At 56.1% G+C, this 17,206-nt stretch overlaps 6 protein-coding genes across 6 annotated transcripts; 1 reads left to right on the top strand and 5 right to left on the bottom strand.

Moving 5' to 3' along the window:
• The first annotated feature begins 116 nt into the window (after nt 1–116).
• On the top strand, nt 117–1,330 carry J3D65DRAFT_614285 (uncharacterized protein). Its single transcript, XM_066799189.1, has 4 exons — nt 117–186; nt 235–258; nt 309–1,116; nt 1,188–1,330. The coding sequence occupies exons 1-4, from the start codon at nt 174–176 to the stop codon at nt 1,216–1,218; spliced, it is 876 nt and encodes a 291-aa protein (XP_066658869.1). The 5' UTR covers nt 117–173; the 3' UTR covers nt 1,219–1,330.
• J3D65DRAFT_221042 (cytidine deaminase-like protein) lies at nt 1,268–2,868 on the bottom strand. Its single transcript, XM_066794590.1, has 4 exons — nt 2,448–2,868; nt 1,901–2,175; nt 1,417–1,669; nt 1,268–1,297 (listed from the first exon to the last, which is right to left on the bottom strand). Exons 1-3 carry the CDS (start codon nt 2,545–2,547, stop codon nt 1,535–1,537), a joined length of 510 nt encoding a protein of 169 aa, XP_066658868.1. The 5' UTR covers nt 2,548–2,868; the 3' UTR covers nt 1,268–1,297; nt 1,417–1,534.
• Nucleotides 2,555–4,964, bottom strand: J3D65DRAFT_614280 (L-lysine-aminomutase). Its single transcript, XM_066799188.1, has 5 exons — nt 4,299–4,964; nt 4,079–4,233; nt 3,826–4,013; nt 3,196–3,746; nt 2,555–3,144 (listed from the first exon to the last, which is right to left on the bottom strand). Exons 1-5 carry the CDS (start codon nt 4,563–4,565, stop codon nt 2,845–2,847), a joined length of 1,461 nt encoding a protein of 486 aa, XP_066658867.1. The 5' UTR covers nt 4,566–4,964; the 3' UTR covers nt 2,555–2,844.
• A 3,268-nt stretch (nt 4,965–8,232) lies between these two features.
• Nucleotides 8,233–9,278, bottom strand: J3D65DRAFT_220988 (uncharacterized protein). The gene has a single exon (XM_066794589.1). The coding sequence runs from the start codon at nt 9,181–9,183 to the stop codon at nt 8,398–8,400; it is 786 nt and encodes a 261-aa protein (XP_066658866.1). The 5' UTR covers nt 9,184–9,278; the 3' UTR covers nt 8,233–8,397.
• A 1,897-nt stretch (nt 9,279–11,175) lies between these two features.
• J3D65DRAFT_220976 (uncharacterized protein) lies at nt 11,176–12,405 on the bottom strand. Its single transcript, XM_066794588.1, has one exon. The coding sequence runs from the start codon at nt 12,034–12,036 to the stop codon at nt 11,404–11,406; it is 633 nt and encodes a 210-aa protein (XP_066658865.1). The 5' UTR covers nt 12,037–12,405; the 3' UTR covers nt 11,176–11,403.
• J3D65DRAFT_220963 (uncharacterized protein) lies at nt 12,011–13,920 on the bottom strand. Its single transcript, XM_066794587.1, has 3 exons — nt 12,861–13,920; nt 12,577–12,813; nt 12,011–12,528 (listed from the first exon to the last, which is right to left on the bottom strand). The coding sequence occupies exons 1-3, from the start codon at nt 13,681–13,683 to the stop codon at nt 12,134–12,136; spliced, it is 1,455 nt and encodes a 484-aa protein (XP_066658864.1). The 5' UTR covers nt 13,684–13,920; the 3' UTR covers nt 12,011–12,133.
• Nucleotides 13,921–17,206: the final 3,286 nt, after the last annotated feature.

Here is a 17,206-nt window from a genome sequence, read left to right as displayed (position 1 = left end):
CGATCAGACGGAAAGCTGGTATGCAAAGAAAGACGAACTGAAAACCTGCAATCCACAATGGCTGGTGCGGGAGGTGGAGCTGTCGACATGGAACTGTCACTGATCACTCAGCACAGTACGGCTTCGTATGTGTTGTCACAGGCGCAACGCAACCCATTGGGAGTGCCATCACAATGGAGCTTGCTGGTAGGAATTCTCCCATGTCCAACAAGTAACTCGGCTGACAACGTGAAGCGCACGGCGCCGCGTGCGTTTACGGTAACTTCAATTGCCACACCTACCCGATAGCTCACCAACAACTTGACCAGCATGTTCGACAACGCCTCAAGATCAGCCGCACGATCTGCCCGCGGCCGTGAACAGCGTACACCCCAACACCAAGATCATCCCGTACCCGCTCAACCCGGCGACGGAAGAAGACACGCTGACGCTCATCGACGACATACTCAACGCCTGGGGCAGGCTCGACGTGTGGGTGTCGTCGTGCGGCCTGCTGGGCCCGCCGACGCTCGAGACGACGGCTCCAAGCGATTTGCGCAAGTGCTTCGAGGCCAATGCTATGGCGCCCTTTTTCGCTCTCAAATACGCGCCGCCTGCCATGGCTAAGACGACGCCGAGGGGGAAATATCCAAATGCGGCGCCTAAAGAGGTCGAGTATGGGAGTATCATTGTCGTGGCGAGTGTAGCAAGCACATATGGTGGTGAGTGGTCATGTGTGAGATCAGAAACAGCAGCATTTCAATCCTCGGCTACACACCTTCTTCGCTGTGTCTCTAATGCCAGCGCAGGCTGCTGGGGCCCATGCTTCACAATGACATCGCACGCCGCCCTCGGCGTGGTCCGCGCCGGTGTCACATCCCTCAAGGGCACCAACATTCGCATCAACTGCATCTCGCCGGGCCAAATCGACGTCGGTCTCTCCCTCGACATGGACCTGGGGCGCTCCCAACTGCCGCCGAACCCGGCGGATCTCCAATCTCAAAAGGCGCAGCGCGATCACATTGCGCTGGGACGCGCCGGCCTGCCTCAGGAAGTGGGTAAGGTTGCCGGTTTCCTAGCAAGTGGATTCAGCAGCTATGTCACTGGTGCCAATATGGTGGTGGATGGAGGAGCCACGTGAGTTTCCCCTGATTCATTGAAAGCGAAAAGGCGTTGAATTTGTGCCGTGAAAGCTGATGTGTAGACAGAGTTATGAGCCCCTTGACTGTTCCAATATGAAGAATCAGTCAGCTGAGCAGTTTCTTGATGCTTGTAAAAAGGCATGTACCAGAACATTGATACTCGGAGGCTTTTGGGACTGTGTATGTTAGGCACGAATTCAATTCTGATCATCCCATCTTTATAACCTATTGGCCGAATACTGCACAAATCGCCTTCATACTACTCCACAAAGGCGAACAACACTCACGAGCTCACCTGACCACTCCTAACACCCCGTACTCTATTTCACTCCATGCTCCGTGACGGCCTGTCCATCCGTCGAATTCCATAGTCCAAGACGCCTGACTACTCTTACCATGCCATAAATGGCACGTCAGCCTGCTCTCGAGGCGAGAAGCTCTTCTGGCGGTGGCAAGACATCTGGACCGAAGGACATGGGTAGCAGCTCTCCCATCGTCTTGACCTGGAAGTTGCCGTCCTTGTTGTGCATGAATATCGGGGTATCAAGCTAGGGGAACAGGCCGTTAGCATCAGCTCTAATCGCCACGCAGGTGGTCGGGTGTGAAATGCAGGCACAGAAGCGTGAAATTAGTGACGCATGCCCGAGAAGGACCTGTGCCAAGCAGTCCACCAGCTCAGATGCCTGCTGATCCGCCGATGCTCGAAACCTTGCTGTCCAACCCAGAGCCGCACTGTGTCGAAGCTTTTGACATCTTTCACAGGCGAGAGGTCGACTCACATCCAAGAATTCCCTCAAGAACTGCCGGCACATGCCACAAGGACTACAGTATCCTTCAATGTCCGTCGCAACGCCCACAGCGCGAATGTCACCGCGCTTGTACCCTTGGACCACGGCCGTACCGACGGCGACACGTTCCGCGCATGTGCCGACAGGATAGGCAGCGTTTTCGACGTTTGCGCCTATGACGATGTTGTGTTCAGCGGTGGCCGTAGTCGATTCGGATTGCGGTCGCAAGAGCAAGGCGGCGCCGACGCGGAATTGGGAGTATGGGCCTTTGGAATCCAGCGTTAGTTCTGAGATCAGGAGACTCGGGACTCATAGCGCCACTGGTTGATTGAAAGTGGGATGAGGGCTAGAGCGCGATGGTGGCGGCGACGCCAACGCAACATCTTGGAGCGTCCAGAAAGAGAATCGCGAAGGGCAGGAGAGTCTGGTGTTGCAAAGACGTCACGCAAGCAGCAGCGACAAGGGCTGCCGCTGAGCCAGTCGCGCAATTGATGTGCACTGACAGGGAGAGAGGGGTGCAGGTGCAGATCTCACGTACAGTATGCCCGTTCGCGCGCTTCAAGGCATTTTGCAGACAGTGCCTGAAGCTCCTGTGCGGTGATGCGGTATTGGTCAAGATTCAGTTCCTCGACTGGCATTCTGAAAGGAGAGAGAGAGAAAGGAGAGGAGAAATGCGTGAGAGACCGGCGCTGATAGAGGGCGGAGGGGCAGCTGCTATCCTGGTCGCTTCCCCACCTTTGATTGGCCCCGCCGCATTCAGAACTGTGGTTGCCTCGGCTGGCCGGCCAACTCCAACCATCTTCAACACCACAAATTACAACAAACGGAACATCGCCCGCAATTCGCAGGAAATTCACTCGTCTCGGTCCTCCCTTTCATTGTCTCCAAAGCGGCGAGCTACTGGAACACGCTCGACAGACGTGTTAGTACGCGACCTACTGAAGCAGTGGACGCTGAAGCGAGTCTACTGGGTCGTGATACTCATAGACCTTGTTTTCCTTGCCGCGACCCGTCAACGCTGGCGCAACAAACTTCGACACGCCCGTCTTGCGGTCATATGATGTGTGAGTGCCCGCCAAGCGCTTGCCACCACCCCCGGGGAGGTCCACTACGAACTGCGGCATCATGAAGCCGGCAATCGAGCCCCTGATGCTGGCTTCCAAGTCGAGCATAGTTTGCAACGGCGTTCGCAAGTGCTCCGACTTCTGCACCATGTCATGTTGGTAAACATAGTACTGGGCCAGGTCAGCGCCAAATCCTCAGCCTTCAGAATTACGTTTTCATACTGGAAAAATGTTGTTGTCCGCCAATTTCCGGATCAGAGTCGACATCGTCTCAGCGTCGTCATTGACGCCACGGAGCAGGACAGATTGATTCCGCACTGTCACGCCTGCTTCGAACAGTCTGCGACAGGCCTTCTCCGTGATCCAAGAAATCTCGTTGGGATGGTTGAAGTGAGTGTGGAGAGCCATGGCCTTCCCAGCCTTCCTGGCCTTATCAGACACGGCGACAAGAGCGTCGAACCAAGTGTCCTTGGAGTCAATCAGCCGAGTCGGGCAGACCGCGAGCCCTTTGGAAGCGAATCTGAACCGACGTATGTGGGGAGTTGAGACCAGCCAGTTGCCAATCATTTCGATATGCTGAGGCAGTAGCTGGTACGAGTCTCCTCCGGAAACGACAATATCTTGGATTTCCGGCGTACGTTGGACGTACTTGAACACTGCCTCCCATCGCGAGCGTCCTGGCTTAAGAGAGTCTTTCTCCACGCTGTCGGTATTGGCGCCAACTGCGTAGGATCGAGTGCAGAATACGCAATACGTCGGGCAGACGGAAAGAGCTTAAGATAGATGGTCAATCGATGCAATGTTGGATGCGCAAGACACTGGCATAACCAGCGCCGCGTCTGTTGAACCTACGAAGAAAAAGCGCTTTGTCTGGGTAGCGATGGACCAAACCTGGGACAGGAGAATCGGCCTTCTCTTCCAACGAGTCTAGCGTCAGATTCGGGTGATCGGGTTTCATGATCGATCTGGTAGTTATGAACTGGCGGAAAATTGGGTCGTTGCGTGGGTTACTCCAGTCGATTCGGCTGAGAGTGTACGGCCTTGAGACTGCATTAGTCTGCTTCCCTCGGACGATTTGTGGACAGCTCATATCACACGAACAGACATTGTCGCGTCTGAGATCCCGTTGAAGACATCCTCGATGAGCCGCTCGCGAGGCTCTGTACTGCTGCTGATGACGCCAGTTGTAGGAATAGTTTCTGGGAGAACCCTCTCGAGGAAGCGATGTAACTTTTGTTTTCCCTCGACCAGGTTCTTGCACTGAAAAGGTCAGACTCTGACTTCTAGCAATCAAGACTAACCAAGAGACGGTGTGATCGACCTACACTCCATCGGTAGCTTGTGAAATCATCTGCCGACACATCCTCCCATCCAGGGATCTTGCGCCAAAACTCGTCGACTTTTTCAGGGGCTTGTCTCGTGCGAGTCTTGGCGAATTCAGGAACTGGAAGGTGTTGCTCGACGGCCGTCTCGGCGAGTGCGCCCTGGGCGGCTTTCATGCGAGATAAGGAGGTGATCCTGCGAATACCATTGCTCCGACAAGACCCCATCGAATGGGCCGCAGTCGCGGCCAAGACACTTCTTGACGCCATTACTGCCTATTTTGGAGCGCCGAGACTTCACTATATCGCTTGAGCCGCCAGAAGAGGGAATGCTTGACGTCGTGGAGTGGATTTGTCGAAGTTGGTTGTTCTTGAATGGAAGCTGTGAAGATCGTCGGCTGAAGAGACAAGTGAAGGAGCTCGAAAACGCGAGATGGTCATCACGAAGGTGGGAGTCGAGAGAGTTACAAGCAATATTGAGGTATGAGATGAATGACTTGGAACGAAAACACCGCATGGCAAACTCAAGGTGAGCCCCACGAAAGAAATTCCCGCGGAAGGGTTGCCGAGTGTGAAATGCCGCGAATGTGACTGGAAGTATGACGAGTTTGTCTAGATATTGTAAGCTCACTGACCATAAGCGGCCAATAGCACACAAATGAAGACACAACGACACTCCACAGAAAGCACGTCTTTTCAGGCAACGTCAGCCCTATACTACTTTGACAACTAAATCGTCGAGTTGCACCAACCCCGCTTCATCGGCCCTTGAGCCCAGTCATTCCTTCTAGGACGACGTGAAGTCGTGAAAGAGCACTCATTTCCAAATGCTGGCGTCTTACTTGCGCCTACCGGAACTACCGGATCTCTAAGCGGTTGCTTATGGGTTCCATCAAGAACATTATGCCCTCTACAAGGCCTGGTCAACAAATATCACGATCGCACACCTAGCCTCAGCACACTTTCAAGACAACCCTAGACTTGTCATCTACAAGCGTATCCTATAACCTTACCAGTGTGGACTCCTTGGCTATTACCACCCGTCTGCGACCAGCGGCGGCAACAGTCATTGCTAAAAAGAGGTCTGTTGTGGGTCGTAAACGATCTCATACCCTGGTCTCTGACATCAGCAGTGGTATCCGCAGTTCCGCGTGGTGCCTACTATGCAACTTTGAGGCACCAGCGCGGAGCTTCCACCGTCGGACCGCGCTACAGATGGAACCCGGAAATCGAAAGACAGAATATTTTGTTCGACAAGATTGCTTGAGAGCATGTTCCTCTCGAGCCCTGAGTATCTTCCGTTGTGGTTGCGACACTTTGGCTGAACGCACTGCTTGCAAACTGACGACTGTTTCGGATATGTGCAATTGTCCCCTATTAGACCGACTGACAGCATGCGTGTGTCTGTCAGACATCACCCCTACCACAAAGATTGCCAAATCTAAACTTCTGAGAGCGTGAGGAGAGCCAGCATTCCAACCACGCGTGAGCTCCTGGAGACGACTTCTGGTCCCTGTCACAGGTCGTGCGTCATTATCGGGACAGTACAGAGGAATGCCCACAGCTTTTTCTGCTTGCCGGATGGCTTGGTGGCTTTCCTGGTATGGACATCCCCATGCCGGCGGTTCAACACAAAGAGTTCAATATGTCACTGATTACTTAGAAGAAGGATTGAAAGCTGACACGGTGTCCGACTATCACATGGGCATTCCCAAATGAGACTCATAATTTGCAGCGGCGTCGTCAAAAATGGAGAAAAGATGGCACGGTAAATGTTTGCCCACCACCTTCGTTGAATCCATTTTTCTTGCTCCCCCTGAACACGTTCACGAACACGATGTCATCTATCGAGACGGTGCATTGTAATTTTGGGAAACAGAGAGCAGCCAGTTAACCTCCTTACCAAGCAAAACCAGCACCAGCCACTTGGCCACAGCGGCAGCATCGGCCACAGCAAACCAGAAAAGCAGCGTCAGACAAGTGGGTACAAGCGAACGGCGGGCTTGGGATGTGGAGCCGACCGCTCTGGCCATCCAAAACCCCAACACCCGGCGTCGGGCATCGTATCGCGGTCAACGTCCCATTTCCTGATTCGCTCGGCGGCGACAACGTGGGAAAATCGGTCGAGCACTCGAGCTGGTTCCGTCGGCCGTTCGCCGCGGACCGTCGAACCGTCCGTCCATGCGCGTGGTCGGGGCGGAGTGGGGCGATTTGGTTGCGGATCATCAAACGCCTTGTGGTGGTGGTGGTGATGATGATGATGATGATGAAGGTCACGGGTCAGGAGGTTGTCTAGCGAGCAGAGCCCATTATGCATTTCGTGCATGTTTTGACACTGACAATGACGGGCCGGCTCTGCATGATTCCTGCTTGTTTGAAACAGGCGGTGAGATTGCGGTTCACAAAGACCTTCTGTGATGTCTCCATTTACTCTACCGTGCGGCTACGCGCTTCTCCGCTGGATAGGCGTTCATCTCTCGTGAAGACTGATATGTCGTAGCGAGCCGCATTCGGCCTTGGGGTAGGTAACAGAGCTGTCCGTCGCGAGCGACGAAAAACGAATGACGGACGATGGCCCTCCGGCATGACTAGCAGCAGGAGCAGTCTGATTGATGCGGAATGTCATGCCGTGCAACGAGACCCTCGTAACAGCTGGAAATCCACACACAGGGTCCGATGGCAGCAAAACTGGCCTGTGTTGCAACTATCGCCGAGCAGCGAGCGGGAGTAGACGATCGGAGTTGAGAAGTAGAGTGCGGACAATGCTTGGCCACACCGTCTTACACCACGACAACCCTGGTCGTGACCGACTCAGTCTGAGTTTTTACTCAGCAGCGGCCGCCGGCAGTTACATATGAATGCATGGTTGCAGTCCATAGGGTACAACCATAACACGACGCAGTATACTTGCAGCTACACGGCAGCTGGCCGGCCGCTAGGAGGTCCTTGTGCCATTGTCCTCGCCCGTAGTATTCGGCAAGGGAGTAGAGTTGATAAATTGCACAATTGATGCGAGGAGTGTGCGCATGGGCAATCAGTGGCTCCAGATTCTACGCGTGGAATGACCGCGACGGCCACAGCTCAACGAGAGCAGTGTACTGGTCAAGAGCCCAGTCATGAAAAGTTACACCAACTCGAGTGGTGGTACAGCAACAACCTCAGCTGCCCGCCGCGCCGCTGCTTGCATACCGCGTGCGTCCGTCGCCTCGCCGCCAGCGCTCCGACCCTGTCTAGCATGGCACAGCGAGGACCAAAAAAAAGAAAGAAGAAAAAAGAAGAAAAAGAAAAACAGCTTATCCTCATGCGGCACGCCCGCTCCTCCACCACCATTCAAAAACTGCACATCCATCAACCATGTCCGTCGGCTTCCAGCCGCACCCGCCGCCGCCGCGGCGCACGGCGAGCGAGTCAGGCACCGGTTCGCCACTCGCGTGGCAGCAGCGTGGCTTTTTGCGGTTTTGTCTGTATTGTTGTTTTAAGGCGTGCCGAGCATGCGTGCAATGTGCATGCCGGGGCGCGCGTGCGTCCGCTGCCCGCCGCCCCCGCGCATGGCAATGGGAGGGAAGGGCGGAGGAGCCGGGGGGTTTGGTTTGCCCTGGCTGGCTTCCTGGTCGTTGGCTGCAGTGGTTGGCTGGCTGAGCGGCCGGCTCCTTTCCCGAATGCGTCTGTCCGGCTGGCCGACTGGTACCGTCGTACTCTCTGTATGTAAGCAATGGGCAGACGGGGATAGTAAGAAAGTCAATCATTGTGGGAGCTTCTTGTTGCTATTCTAAAGTAGGAGTCCAAAGCGCGACTACTCTTTTGTGCCGGCCCCAATGCTCCAGGACAGGGCAGTAGTCAGTGCTCTGGTTATCTGGCGCTGATCGGTGGTACGGTGTCCGTAGAGCTGAACAAACCAAAAAAAAAAAAAAAAAAAAAAAAAAAAAAAGCAAACGCTTCGCCATGAAAGTCAAGCCATCCATATCGGCAATTGGATTTCCTCGTTGGGCAGGTCTGGTCGCCTGCTCCCATTCCATCTCTCCTCCCTTGTCTTTGCGCATGTGCTTGGCCAGGCTTGGCCGCTGGTTCTAAATTAGCTCAACTCGCTTTGCTCAGGCCGCGGTCACCGAAGCATTTCTAGCCAGAAGCACCGCAGGGAGGAGGTCGGTCGGTCGTCGGGTAAGCAGGAAGGAAAGGGACACGCATGTGGCACGCATGCATCCATCCCCCAAAAGAGGCTGAAGTTTGCCAGTTGCCTAGGTTGTCTGTGTGTCTGTTGGGGGCCGGCCGCTGCAACGCAACTGTCGTATGCGGTTTGGAGGCGTAGACAAGCCCAGCCAGCCCGCCAGCCAAGGGAGAGCAGGGAAGCAAAAGCCGATCGCCGCGTGGCATGCCTGTAGGCACGCGGACGGCGGGCTTCCCGGACCAGGTTGGGGTCGGGGGGCCCTGCCGCTTCAGCGAGCTCTTGTGGGCGATCACTGCCGCGCCGGTATTGGCAAATCTCGACTCTTTTCTTCTGCACTACTCCGTGTCCTTCTTGAATCGGGAGCCGGCCTTTGGCGTTGTCGTAACTTGTAGTGCTGGCAGACCGTGATAGCGGCGGGAGGCGTTTTGCGGTTGGAACGCGGTCTTTTCTTCGCTTTCGGCATGGTCGCGCTGTTGGGTTGCTGGCTCGCCTCCAAAGTATGTATCGCGGAGGAGGCTGAAAAGGATCCTGACGAAACGGGATCCCGGGATAGAGTTGGTCGGCCGAGGAGTTGTGCGATGCGAGACTGCGCCAACTCTGGTGGTTCGAGACGGTGTTTGCTGTATCGTCAAGAGAGATTCTGAATTTTCCAAGCGGCCGTATGGGCATACTTTCACTGCACAAGATACGAACAGAGACCAACAAATCTGATATACTTCCCATCAGGACCGTTGATGTCTCATTCCCTCTTCAACATCGTAAAAGTCTGTCTTCACGCAAAAGACATACATGGTTTGCAAACGAGAGCCACGAGACGAACGAGAACGAGACGAAGGCTAGGGTCGACGCGAGTCTCTAGAGTTTCCAAACAATACTCTTGCCGTTCCCGCTCCCAAAACTAGCTGGCAGAAACCATGCTTTCCGACGCACATCATTGCCATCCACAGATATCGCCACACCTTGTCCATGCTGGCCGCTACTCCCACTGCACCCAACAAGCCATGCGCGCGCTCGCACACCACCATCACCACCCAACCCAACCCAAGTCCTTCCCAATCTCTAAACCCGTCAAACTCTAGCACCGCCATCCAAGCCGCCGCACGCATCTCGCAGGAAACCCTTTTCGAGACCGCATCGACTTTGGACCCCTCGAATTCCCATGTCTTCCCGATGCGGAAGGCATGCGAGCCAAATGGTCGGGCGCGCTTGCTCGCGGTAACGGCGGAAGCAGGAGGCTAAGCTCACCACGCATATGGCATGCGCACGTCTGAATGTCGTGGACCGACTGTCGCGCCGCGCGAAGAGAGCACATCTGAGGCTGCTAGCTGTTCACGAGAACGGTCTCGCCGGATGATACAGACGAATGATCGGGGACTGAAGGAAGACTGGTCTGTGTGTCACCACGAAATCCATTCGCCGACGACGACGACGAAAAAACCGAATGCCCATGGAGTGAATAATGGACGAAGAAGCCCATGTGTCGCTGTGTGGATGAGCGGGCGAGTGATTGGGTGCTGGACTTGCCCACCCACCCACCACCTTCTGCACACACACCAGGACCCTGCATAGCCCATCCCTACCCCTACCCCCCTTGCCCCCCCCCCCACACACACACACACACACCACCGCATTCGACACGGGAGCGCGCGCCGGCGAGTAAGAGAACGTGGCGAGCGGAAAACAAAATAGGCTCAGCCCGTTGCCTTTGTGATTGGCCAGACTGCTTGCCTCGATCCGCGGCATCGACGCCGGGGTGCGGCGAATCACGACAATCACGAAGCCGCAATATGACGATGGGCATTTGGTGCATTTTGTTTGCTGGAGGACTTTTCTCTGTGATGTTGCCACGATGCGGAAATGTGAGTGGAGACGCGTGGTGGCATCGCGTGGTGCAGAACTTCCGCAGCAAGTAGAGTTGAAGCACAGGATGCTTCGTCATGTGGTGATGTGTACAAGCGTCGTTTTCGACGGCTCTGCAAACCACTCATTCGGATTTGATCTGATAAGCACGGCTGCAGTCCTTCTTCTCAGGCCCCTACGCCCGGCATGCTGGCAACCCCCCCTTTCCCCCATGCTCGCACGGCAGAGACTGCAGGACAGAGAGGAAACATCGGGTGTAGATCTCCTTTCGCCGACAAGACCGGAGATCGGTGTGTCAAGAAAGAAGGAATGAAAAAAAGTGATAGGCAGGCGTCTTCTTGTCTCGGGTCTTGGCTACACCTAGACCGACGGACGGCAGACGAAGAACGAAGACGAGAGAGCGTCGTCGTAAGTGTGGCGAAGTCGGATGCATGCACCCATCCACTCACCGAACTTTCAGTCAAGCCAACCAAAAGTAGGTTGCCTACCTGCGCCGGCAGTGGAAAGAGGGCTGACCGAAGGGCTCGTCGTTACTGTGTTGTTGTACCCGGTAAGCAAGCAGAACCGAAAAGCAAGCCGCAGCACGTGGCGCTCGTGTTCATCATGTGGAATGCCGTGGATGCCTGATGCGGAAATGGGTGTCCTTATCCATTTGGCCTCGCGCTGCCGCTTCCCCAGGTACCATACGTCAATGGCGAGGCGTGATTGAATGATGCGCGTTCTGGTGCATTGGGAGGCACTCATCGGCGGTTGCAGTCTCGGTGCTACTCCTATCTGTTTTCCATCGCGACTCTTCTGTTGATGAGTCGGCAACTAGTAGGCCCGATGCTGTGTGCCGACATGCTTTGTGTTGCGACAGGCGAGGCAGTATCCGACGAGCGAGTTCACCATTCCGAGACCTGACTTGGGCCATCTGCATCGAGGTATCGTAGTCGGTGAATTCTGACTTCGCGGGTGGTTGCAGACGCAGAAAGATCATTGAGAAATCACAGGATTGGAGTGAATGCAAGCCTTGATCTCATTCCACGAGTTATTGTAGAGTGTGTATCCATCAAAAGCCAGAAGGGCCAGCTGGAACAAGCTTCAAAGAAAAGGTGTGATAGGATGTCGCGGTGAGGCATTTGCCTGTTCTACATAACAGCGAGAAAGGCGGAAGCTGAGAGCGCCCAAGTCTTTGGTCCCATTAAGATGGAGAGAATCCATGTAGCCACGTGAGTTGCCAGAAGAAAAAGCGAAAAGTGCAGGAGAGGAAAGGGGGCGTCCAAGTAATCGAGGAATAGCCATAAGCTCAAAGAAACATTTGGCTCGACGTGGAAATATTGAAAATGCGCTGTCGCATGTGTCGAAATCGATTGATTGCATTTTGCCCCTGTCTTTATTTTGATAACCCACGCCGCATTTTGTGGGTATTCCCATAATCAACAGCATGCGCCATGGAAGCAGCAACCCAAATAGATGAAACACTGGCAGCCGTGAGCAAGATTGCGGCGACAAGGAGAACATTGTGGGAATCCTGGAGAAAGTGTAGCGAAGTCGGAAGGGGCATAGGGCCGAACGGCGACCCCATGCCGCTGAGGACATGATAACAAGTCCCTTGGAGTAAATATATCGGAGTCCGGGTGTAGTCCCGTCGTAGTGGTATAAGGTATGCAGAGGAGCCCTATCGTACAATGCGTGAAACTGAAATCGAGGGAAAACCGGAAGTTCAAGCCGCATCCGAAAGTGATGCAGCTGGTAAATTGTCGTATGTTATGCATTACGCTGGGAGGAGCTGGCGGAGCTTTGGAGAAGCGCTTCATCGCGGTGCAAACCATCATCTGTGGTTGTATGCCCGTCCGCCAGCAAATTCGACGCCCTGCATGGCCGTCGTCTGTTGGGCAGGAGTGCCGTTCGTCCATTGAGAGCCCACCGGGTGCTGCTGCAACGGAGGAAGAACATTTTGCTGACCAGGTCCGTTCTGAGCTGGGGTTTGGTTGTTTTGTTGGGCGAGGTAGTTGGTCATTGGACCGTACACGTGAGGGTGGTTGGGATCCATTTGCCGTAGCTGAGCCCAGGCGGCGTGCAATTCGTGCTTGAGTTCAGCGTTCTCGCGAGCCATCTCTTCGGAACGACCATTCATCGACACGGCGGCGGACTCCTGTCGCATGCGCGCATTGTCTGCCTGCAACCTGTCGTAGTTTCGCTGAAGACTTTTGATGTAATCGATCGCTGAACGTTGTTAGTCAGTGCGCAAGTGGCGAAGCTAGACCCGCTTACACTTTGTGAGAATTTCCCACTTGCTCGACTTGCTTCCTGCGGAGCTGGGCAAGATGCCATTCAGCTCGTCGAATAGGGTTTTCATCTCGCTCCTCCTCTTTCTTTCGGCCATCTTGTGGCTGACGCGCAGTTCCGGGGTCCTGCTGTAATTGCCAGTACCGGCCGAAGAAGGATGTTCGGCCTGGAGGCTCGTCACGTTGCGGTGCTGCATGGAGTGATGGTGGGTGTGCGGGATTTCTGCAACCGTTAGAAAGACAATTTGAAATAAGAGATGAGCAGCTCACCATCGTCGAATCTCTTTTGACCGGGTGGCAGTTGAGAATCGACATTGTAGATGCTGCTGTTGATGGACGTTGCGAAGCTATTCTGCCGCGAGGGGATTGATCGGGTCGACCTCTCTATGCTGGAGTCTCCACTGCTGGAGCCACGACGATCGTCCGGTTCGGCTTGGTCCGGGAAGGCCCACGGGAAACCCTTGGTGGGAGCAGCTGCCATGGGATCCGGCATACCGGAAACACTGCGCGGGTTAGGGTTGATGACCGGTGCCCGACGAGGTGGTTGATTGGCCCGCAACGAGGTTCTGGGACCCAAGGGCGAAAGGGGTGGCGGACCACCGTTTGGTCTCTGGTCATTGGTGATACCCCGTTGCTGCTGCAGTGTCGAGACCAGAGACACGCGAGATGCATTTTGGCTCTCGTAAGGCGACGAGGGACTGATGGCAAGATGGCTCATGCCAGCATTCATGCGACTGTCGACGCTGCTGCGGCGCGACTCCAGGTGCGAGGAGCTTGCATCGAGACTCTGGCGGTTTTCGAACGTGTGGTTGAAGGATGGCAGCGAGGTTGGCGCCTGTGAAAGGTGGCGGACCGAATGTGGCGTCTCTGGTATCGAGTTTCGTGATGGCGAGTCCTCGGCGTTGAGAATTGTCTGCAGCTGGAGGCCGGTGTTGTTCGACACGCCGGAAGAGTGCTTGCTTTGGGTCTGAGAAATGGACCAGTTGCCAGAGTCGCGAGCGTCCGACTGGTGCCTGTGCGGCATCTGATGGTGGTCGTGGGGAAGGGCATTGGTCAAGGACGCAATGGAAGGCAGGGCGGTGGCCTGTGACATGGTGATGGGAGTGGAAAAGGCCGGATCTCACGTGAGGTCGTCGAGGGCTGAGGTTCGACACGAGCGTGGTCGAGCTTTGAAAAGGTGTCGACAGCTGCCAAGGTGGTTGGTCGGAAGCGGTCTTGATACCGCTAGGAAGTGCCGCCCGGGAACCTTGGGAAGCTTGGACGTAGCAGAGTCGCAACGGCGGGATTGTTCCCGTAAAGGCCTCAAAGCTGGGAAGTCAATGCGAAATGCGAAGAGCGCCAGGCGTGCAGATCAGCCGAAAGGCTCTCGAGCAATGACAAGAGCCGAAAAGCTGTCCCCTGTTAGCAGGCTGACGGAGAGTCGCGAAGATTTACTTTGAGATGAGCCGAGACGGGGGGGGGGGGGAGGGGGGAGGGGTGGCCACGAGCGTGACGCGTGCATGTCAAGGGAAGGAGCACACTTACAGTCGGCAAGTACGGTAGAGGAAGGGGCGCAATAATTGGGATTGCGGTTGACAGGCGGACAGGGTGAGCGAGGCAAGTAGACTGGAGGTAGTCGAGCCAAAGGAATGGTAGGTTTTTGGTGGCAGCAGCGACAGCACCTTTGCGTCCGGGCCGAATCGAGACGGATGCAGAAGGCGGCTAGAAGCAGAGCATCGAGGAACGGCAGGCGCCTGGGAGCCAAAGGGTGCGTGGCTGCAGCCGAAATGCGGAACGAGGCTTGAGAGCGGTGGGAGCGTGGGATGGAGGCGATGGCGCAAAGAAGGATTCGAGGAGAGTGGACAAGACCCGGGTGATGGGGGATGGCGGGATGTTGCAGGCAATGGTCATGCGAAGCAAGCGAGCGGAGCGAGGCGAGGCGAGGCGAGGTGGACCAGAGGGATGGACGAGAGAGTACGGTAGGCAGGTACGCAGGTGGGTAAGAACGAAGAACGAAGAAAGAGCTAGGCGCGCGCGGTGAACAGCGGCGTTGGCGTCAGGTCGAGTGGACGTCTCTGGTCTCTGGTCTCTGGTCTCTGGGGGAGGGGATCGAGTTCGAGGGTCGGGGTCGGGGTCGGGCGTAAGACGGTGGGCTTCAAGGGGAGTCGGAAACGGTGGCGCACGACTACGCGGTTGCACGAAAGACCAGATTGAGACTGAGGCGGTCACGAGCGGGCAGGCCGGCAAGGGGACAGGGCGCGCGGAATTGCCTGGGAGACTTGGTAGCGGTGCGGTGGTTCTCACTGTCGAATCGAGGGGTGGATTGGTGTGGGTGAAAGCGAGGCAGAGCGGAGGGGAGGGGAGGAGAGGAGCTGGGGCGGCGACTTCGTTTTCCCTACAGTAGGCGGGCGGGGGGACCTGACAGGAGCGAGGGCGAGGGCGAGGGCGAGGGCGAGCGAGGGGGAGGTGCAGGGCCCGGGGCCGATGGCAGGGACAAGGAAGCTGCCGTGATTGAGGTGGGGAGGGGAGGGCGACCTGGACGACGCAGGAGCCAGATGAAGGCGAGCAGCGAGCAGCGAGCAGCGAGCAGCGCAGCGTCAGTCGGAGTGAGGTGTGAGATGGGCAAAGATGCAGTACGTGGAGCAGAGCAGGGCAGTTCGCTGGGCTGGGCTGGGCTGCCCTGGGCTGGCGGTGGTGGCTCTGGGCGTGCCTTGCATGGCACGACTCGGGCCATCCCAAAGCAGCGGGACGCAGAGTTGAAGACTGGATGCACGTGGAGCCGCCGGGTTAAGCCAGCCAGCCATGACTCACCCGCGACCGCGACCACGACGACGACCACGACCACGATCACGACTCAGGTGCTGACACATGCGTATTCTTTCTCGCTTTTCCTTTTCCTTACAGCCCCAGCCTCGTGGCTCTCCGCCCGTCAGTGCGGCCCTTGTCCTTGTCCATCATCCATCCGTCTCCACGTCCACGTCCCACTCGCTCACGCCCTCGCTCGTCTCCGCTGTGCTCTCACTTCTCTCGTGGTCCTCGCCCCCCTCTGTCCGCCCGCCCGCAACGGCGGGACGCCCATGCACGCCTGCATTTCTCATGCCACTCGCCTCAATCTCTCGTCCATCCCATCATCGTTGGCCATCGACACCCTCGCACACGCCTTCCCCCCTCGTACCACCCCAATCTTGATTGCCCGGCGCAACGAGACATCCATCTGTGCCACGCCTTCTGCAAGCCGACTGGCCGCCACTCAAAGTCCATGTCAGGGAGTCTTCCTGTGCCGCTCGCCAATCTCGGCCTGCCTGGGGTCCCGCGAACCACCACCACACTTCGACCCTCGACCCTCGAACCACTCCAACTCCGCCGAGCCCCCCTTCTCCTGTCTGTCCCCTGCGACCAGCGACAATATCCGCACAATACGAACCGAAAAAAAAAAAAGAAAGAAAAAAGAGCTCCCTGCCCACCGTCCCCATCAACGGCTCTGGCCTCGCCCGTCAGCCCACATGTCCCTAGTCTCGTGGTTTCGTTGGTCCGCATGACGCCATGAAGAACCGCTACAGACGACAGTCACGTTCTGCAACGCGCTAGCGACAAACGGCCGCGACCTCTCTCTCTCTCTCTCTCTCTGAGCTCTTTGTCGCACATTCCGGTCACGGCGCCAGGGCGAGCAAGCCCTTTGCAAAGTCCACTCGCTTTCGGCCTTCCGCTATCCCCCCAAAAAAGCAACCCTCCTCCATGGCCACCCTGTACTACCCGCCATGTACTGACTGCTGCGTCCAGACCACTCTTGGTTCGTCCAACCAGCCCATGCCTTTGATTGCAACAATTTGATGCGCATGTTGGAGAGCCGCCCGTGTCATGCGCCCCCCACACCCTCTCTGAGCAACGCGGGCGGAATCCTACTCATTCCGTGCTCCCTCGGAGAATATCTCGGCTGCACACACGCTCCGTACTGGTCTCCCACATGGCTCAAAGGTTTCTTGCAGACTTAGCACTCGTTATTATTGACGCCCGGCATGCCACACTGAGTGCTACTTTTCCCAACAACCGGGTTTGGGAACAGCGTCGTCGCAAGATGGCTCCCGGTGATACACCCGTCGGAAACGTGCGTATGGTCTGTCAGCGGCTATTGTCGCCAACCTCTCTCATGTTTTTTTTTTTTTTTTTTCCCCTCCTTTTCATGCACCACATGCGCCAACTTCGGTCTCGTTTCCGAGTCTCATGGCCGTTTTGGCCCTCCTCCTGACGCTTGAAACAAATCGCTCGTCTTACGTGACCATAGCCATGTCATCATCATTACATCTTCAAGCACGTTGTTGCAAGGCCATTTGGCCATAAGTCGAACCGTTATGCGCACATACCGACTTGTGTACAACATTGATCAAAGCTAGCGAGTGGCCCACACTTTCACAGGCGCAGCCGATGTGGGCACAAGTGTTTCAAGAGCGTGGGTCGCAGCAAGTTTCGTGGTAGTCGTCGACCACGGTGTTGGCTTTCTGGTCCGCATCGACTATGCCTTTAACATCAACCAAAAGTCTACACCGCTCCCGAGCCAAAAGAGCTACACGACGGCCGGTGGCTGGGAGGGGGGAAGGCGTGTGTAACAAACAATCGTGACCGGTCGAGGATCATCATCG

This window comes from Phyllosticta citribraziliensis (assembly GCF_038025025.1).
Source record: "Phyllosticta citribraziliensis strain CPC 17464 chromosome Unknown J3D65scaffold_2, whole genome shotgun sequence".
NCBI lineage: Eukaryota > Fungi > Ascomycota > Dothideomycetes > Botryosphaeriales > Phyllostictaceae > Phyllosticta > Phyllosticta citribraziliensis.
This window is presented reverse-complemented; position numbering and strand designations above follow the sequence as displayed.

Bases quoted from the DNA above. Each gene is read 5' to 3' on its own strand.
- J3D65DRAFT_614280 (XM_066799188.1), bottom strand. From the start codon at position 4,565: ATGGCGTCAAGAAGTGTCTTGGCCGCGACTGCGGCCCATTCGATGGGG. The intron at 4,234-4,298 runs GTAGGTCGATCA...TGACCTTTTCAG, and splicing joins TCACAAGCTACCGATGGAGT to TGCAAGAACCTGGTCGAGGG. The intron at 4,014-4,078 runs GTCTGTTCGTGT...TGCAGTCTCAAG, and splicing joins GGGATCTCAGACGCGACAAT to GCCGTACACTCTCAGCCGAA.
- J3D65DRAFT_220963 (XM_066794587.1), bottom strand. From the start codon at position 13,683: ATGTCACAGGCCACCGCCCTGCCTTCCATTGCGTCCTTGACCAATGCC. The intron at 12,814-12,860 runs GTGAGCTGCTCA...TAACGGTTGCAG, and splicing joins TCAAAAGAGATTCGACGATG to AAATCCCGCACACCCACCAT. The intron at 12,529-12,576 runs GTAAGCGGGTCT...AACAACGTTCAG, and splicing joins GTGGGAAATTCTCACAAAGT to CGATCGATTACATCAAAAGT.
- J3D65DRAFT_220976 (XM_066794588.1), bottom strand. From the start codon at position 12,036: ATGCGGCTTGAACTTCCGGTTTTCCCTCGATTTCAGTTTCACGCATTG.
- J3D65DRAFT_614285 (XM_066799189.1), top strand. The intron at 259-308 runs GTAACTTCAATT...CAACTTGACCAG, and splicing joins CGGCGCCGCGTGCGTTTACG to CATGTTCGACAACGCCTCAA. The intron at 1,117-1,187 runs GTGAGTTTCCCC...ATGTGTAGACAG, and splicing joins GTGGTGGATGGAGGAGCCAC to AGTTATGAGCCCCTTGACTG.
- J3D65DRAFT_220988 (XM_066794589.1), bottom strand. From the start codon at position 9,183: ATGGGAAGTATATCAGATTTGTTGGTCTCTGTTCGTATCTTGTGCAGT.
- J3D65DRAFT_221042 (XM_066794590.1), bottom strand. From the start codon at position 2,547: ATGCCAGTCGAGGAACTGAATCTTGACCAATACCGCATCACCGCACAG. The intron at 2,176-2,447 runs GTACGTGAGATC...TGGATTCCAAAG, and splicing joins AGCGCGCGAACGGGCATACT to GCCCATACTCCCAATTCCGC. The intron at 1,670-1,900 runs GTGAGTCGACCT...CTGTTCCCCTAG, and splicing joins TCTTGAGGGAATTCTTGGAT to CTTGATACCCCGATATTCAT.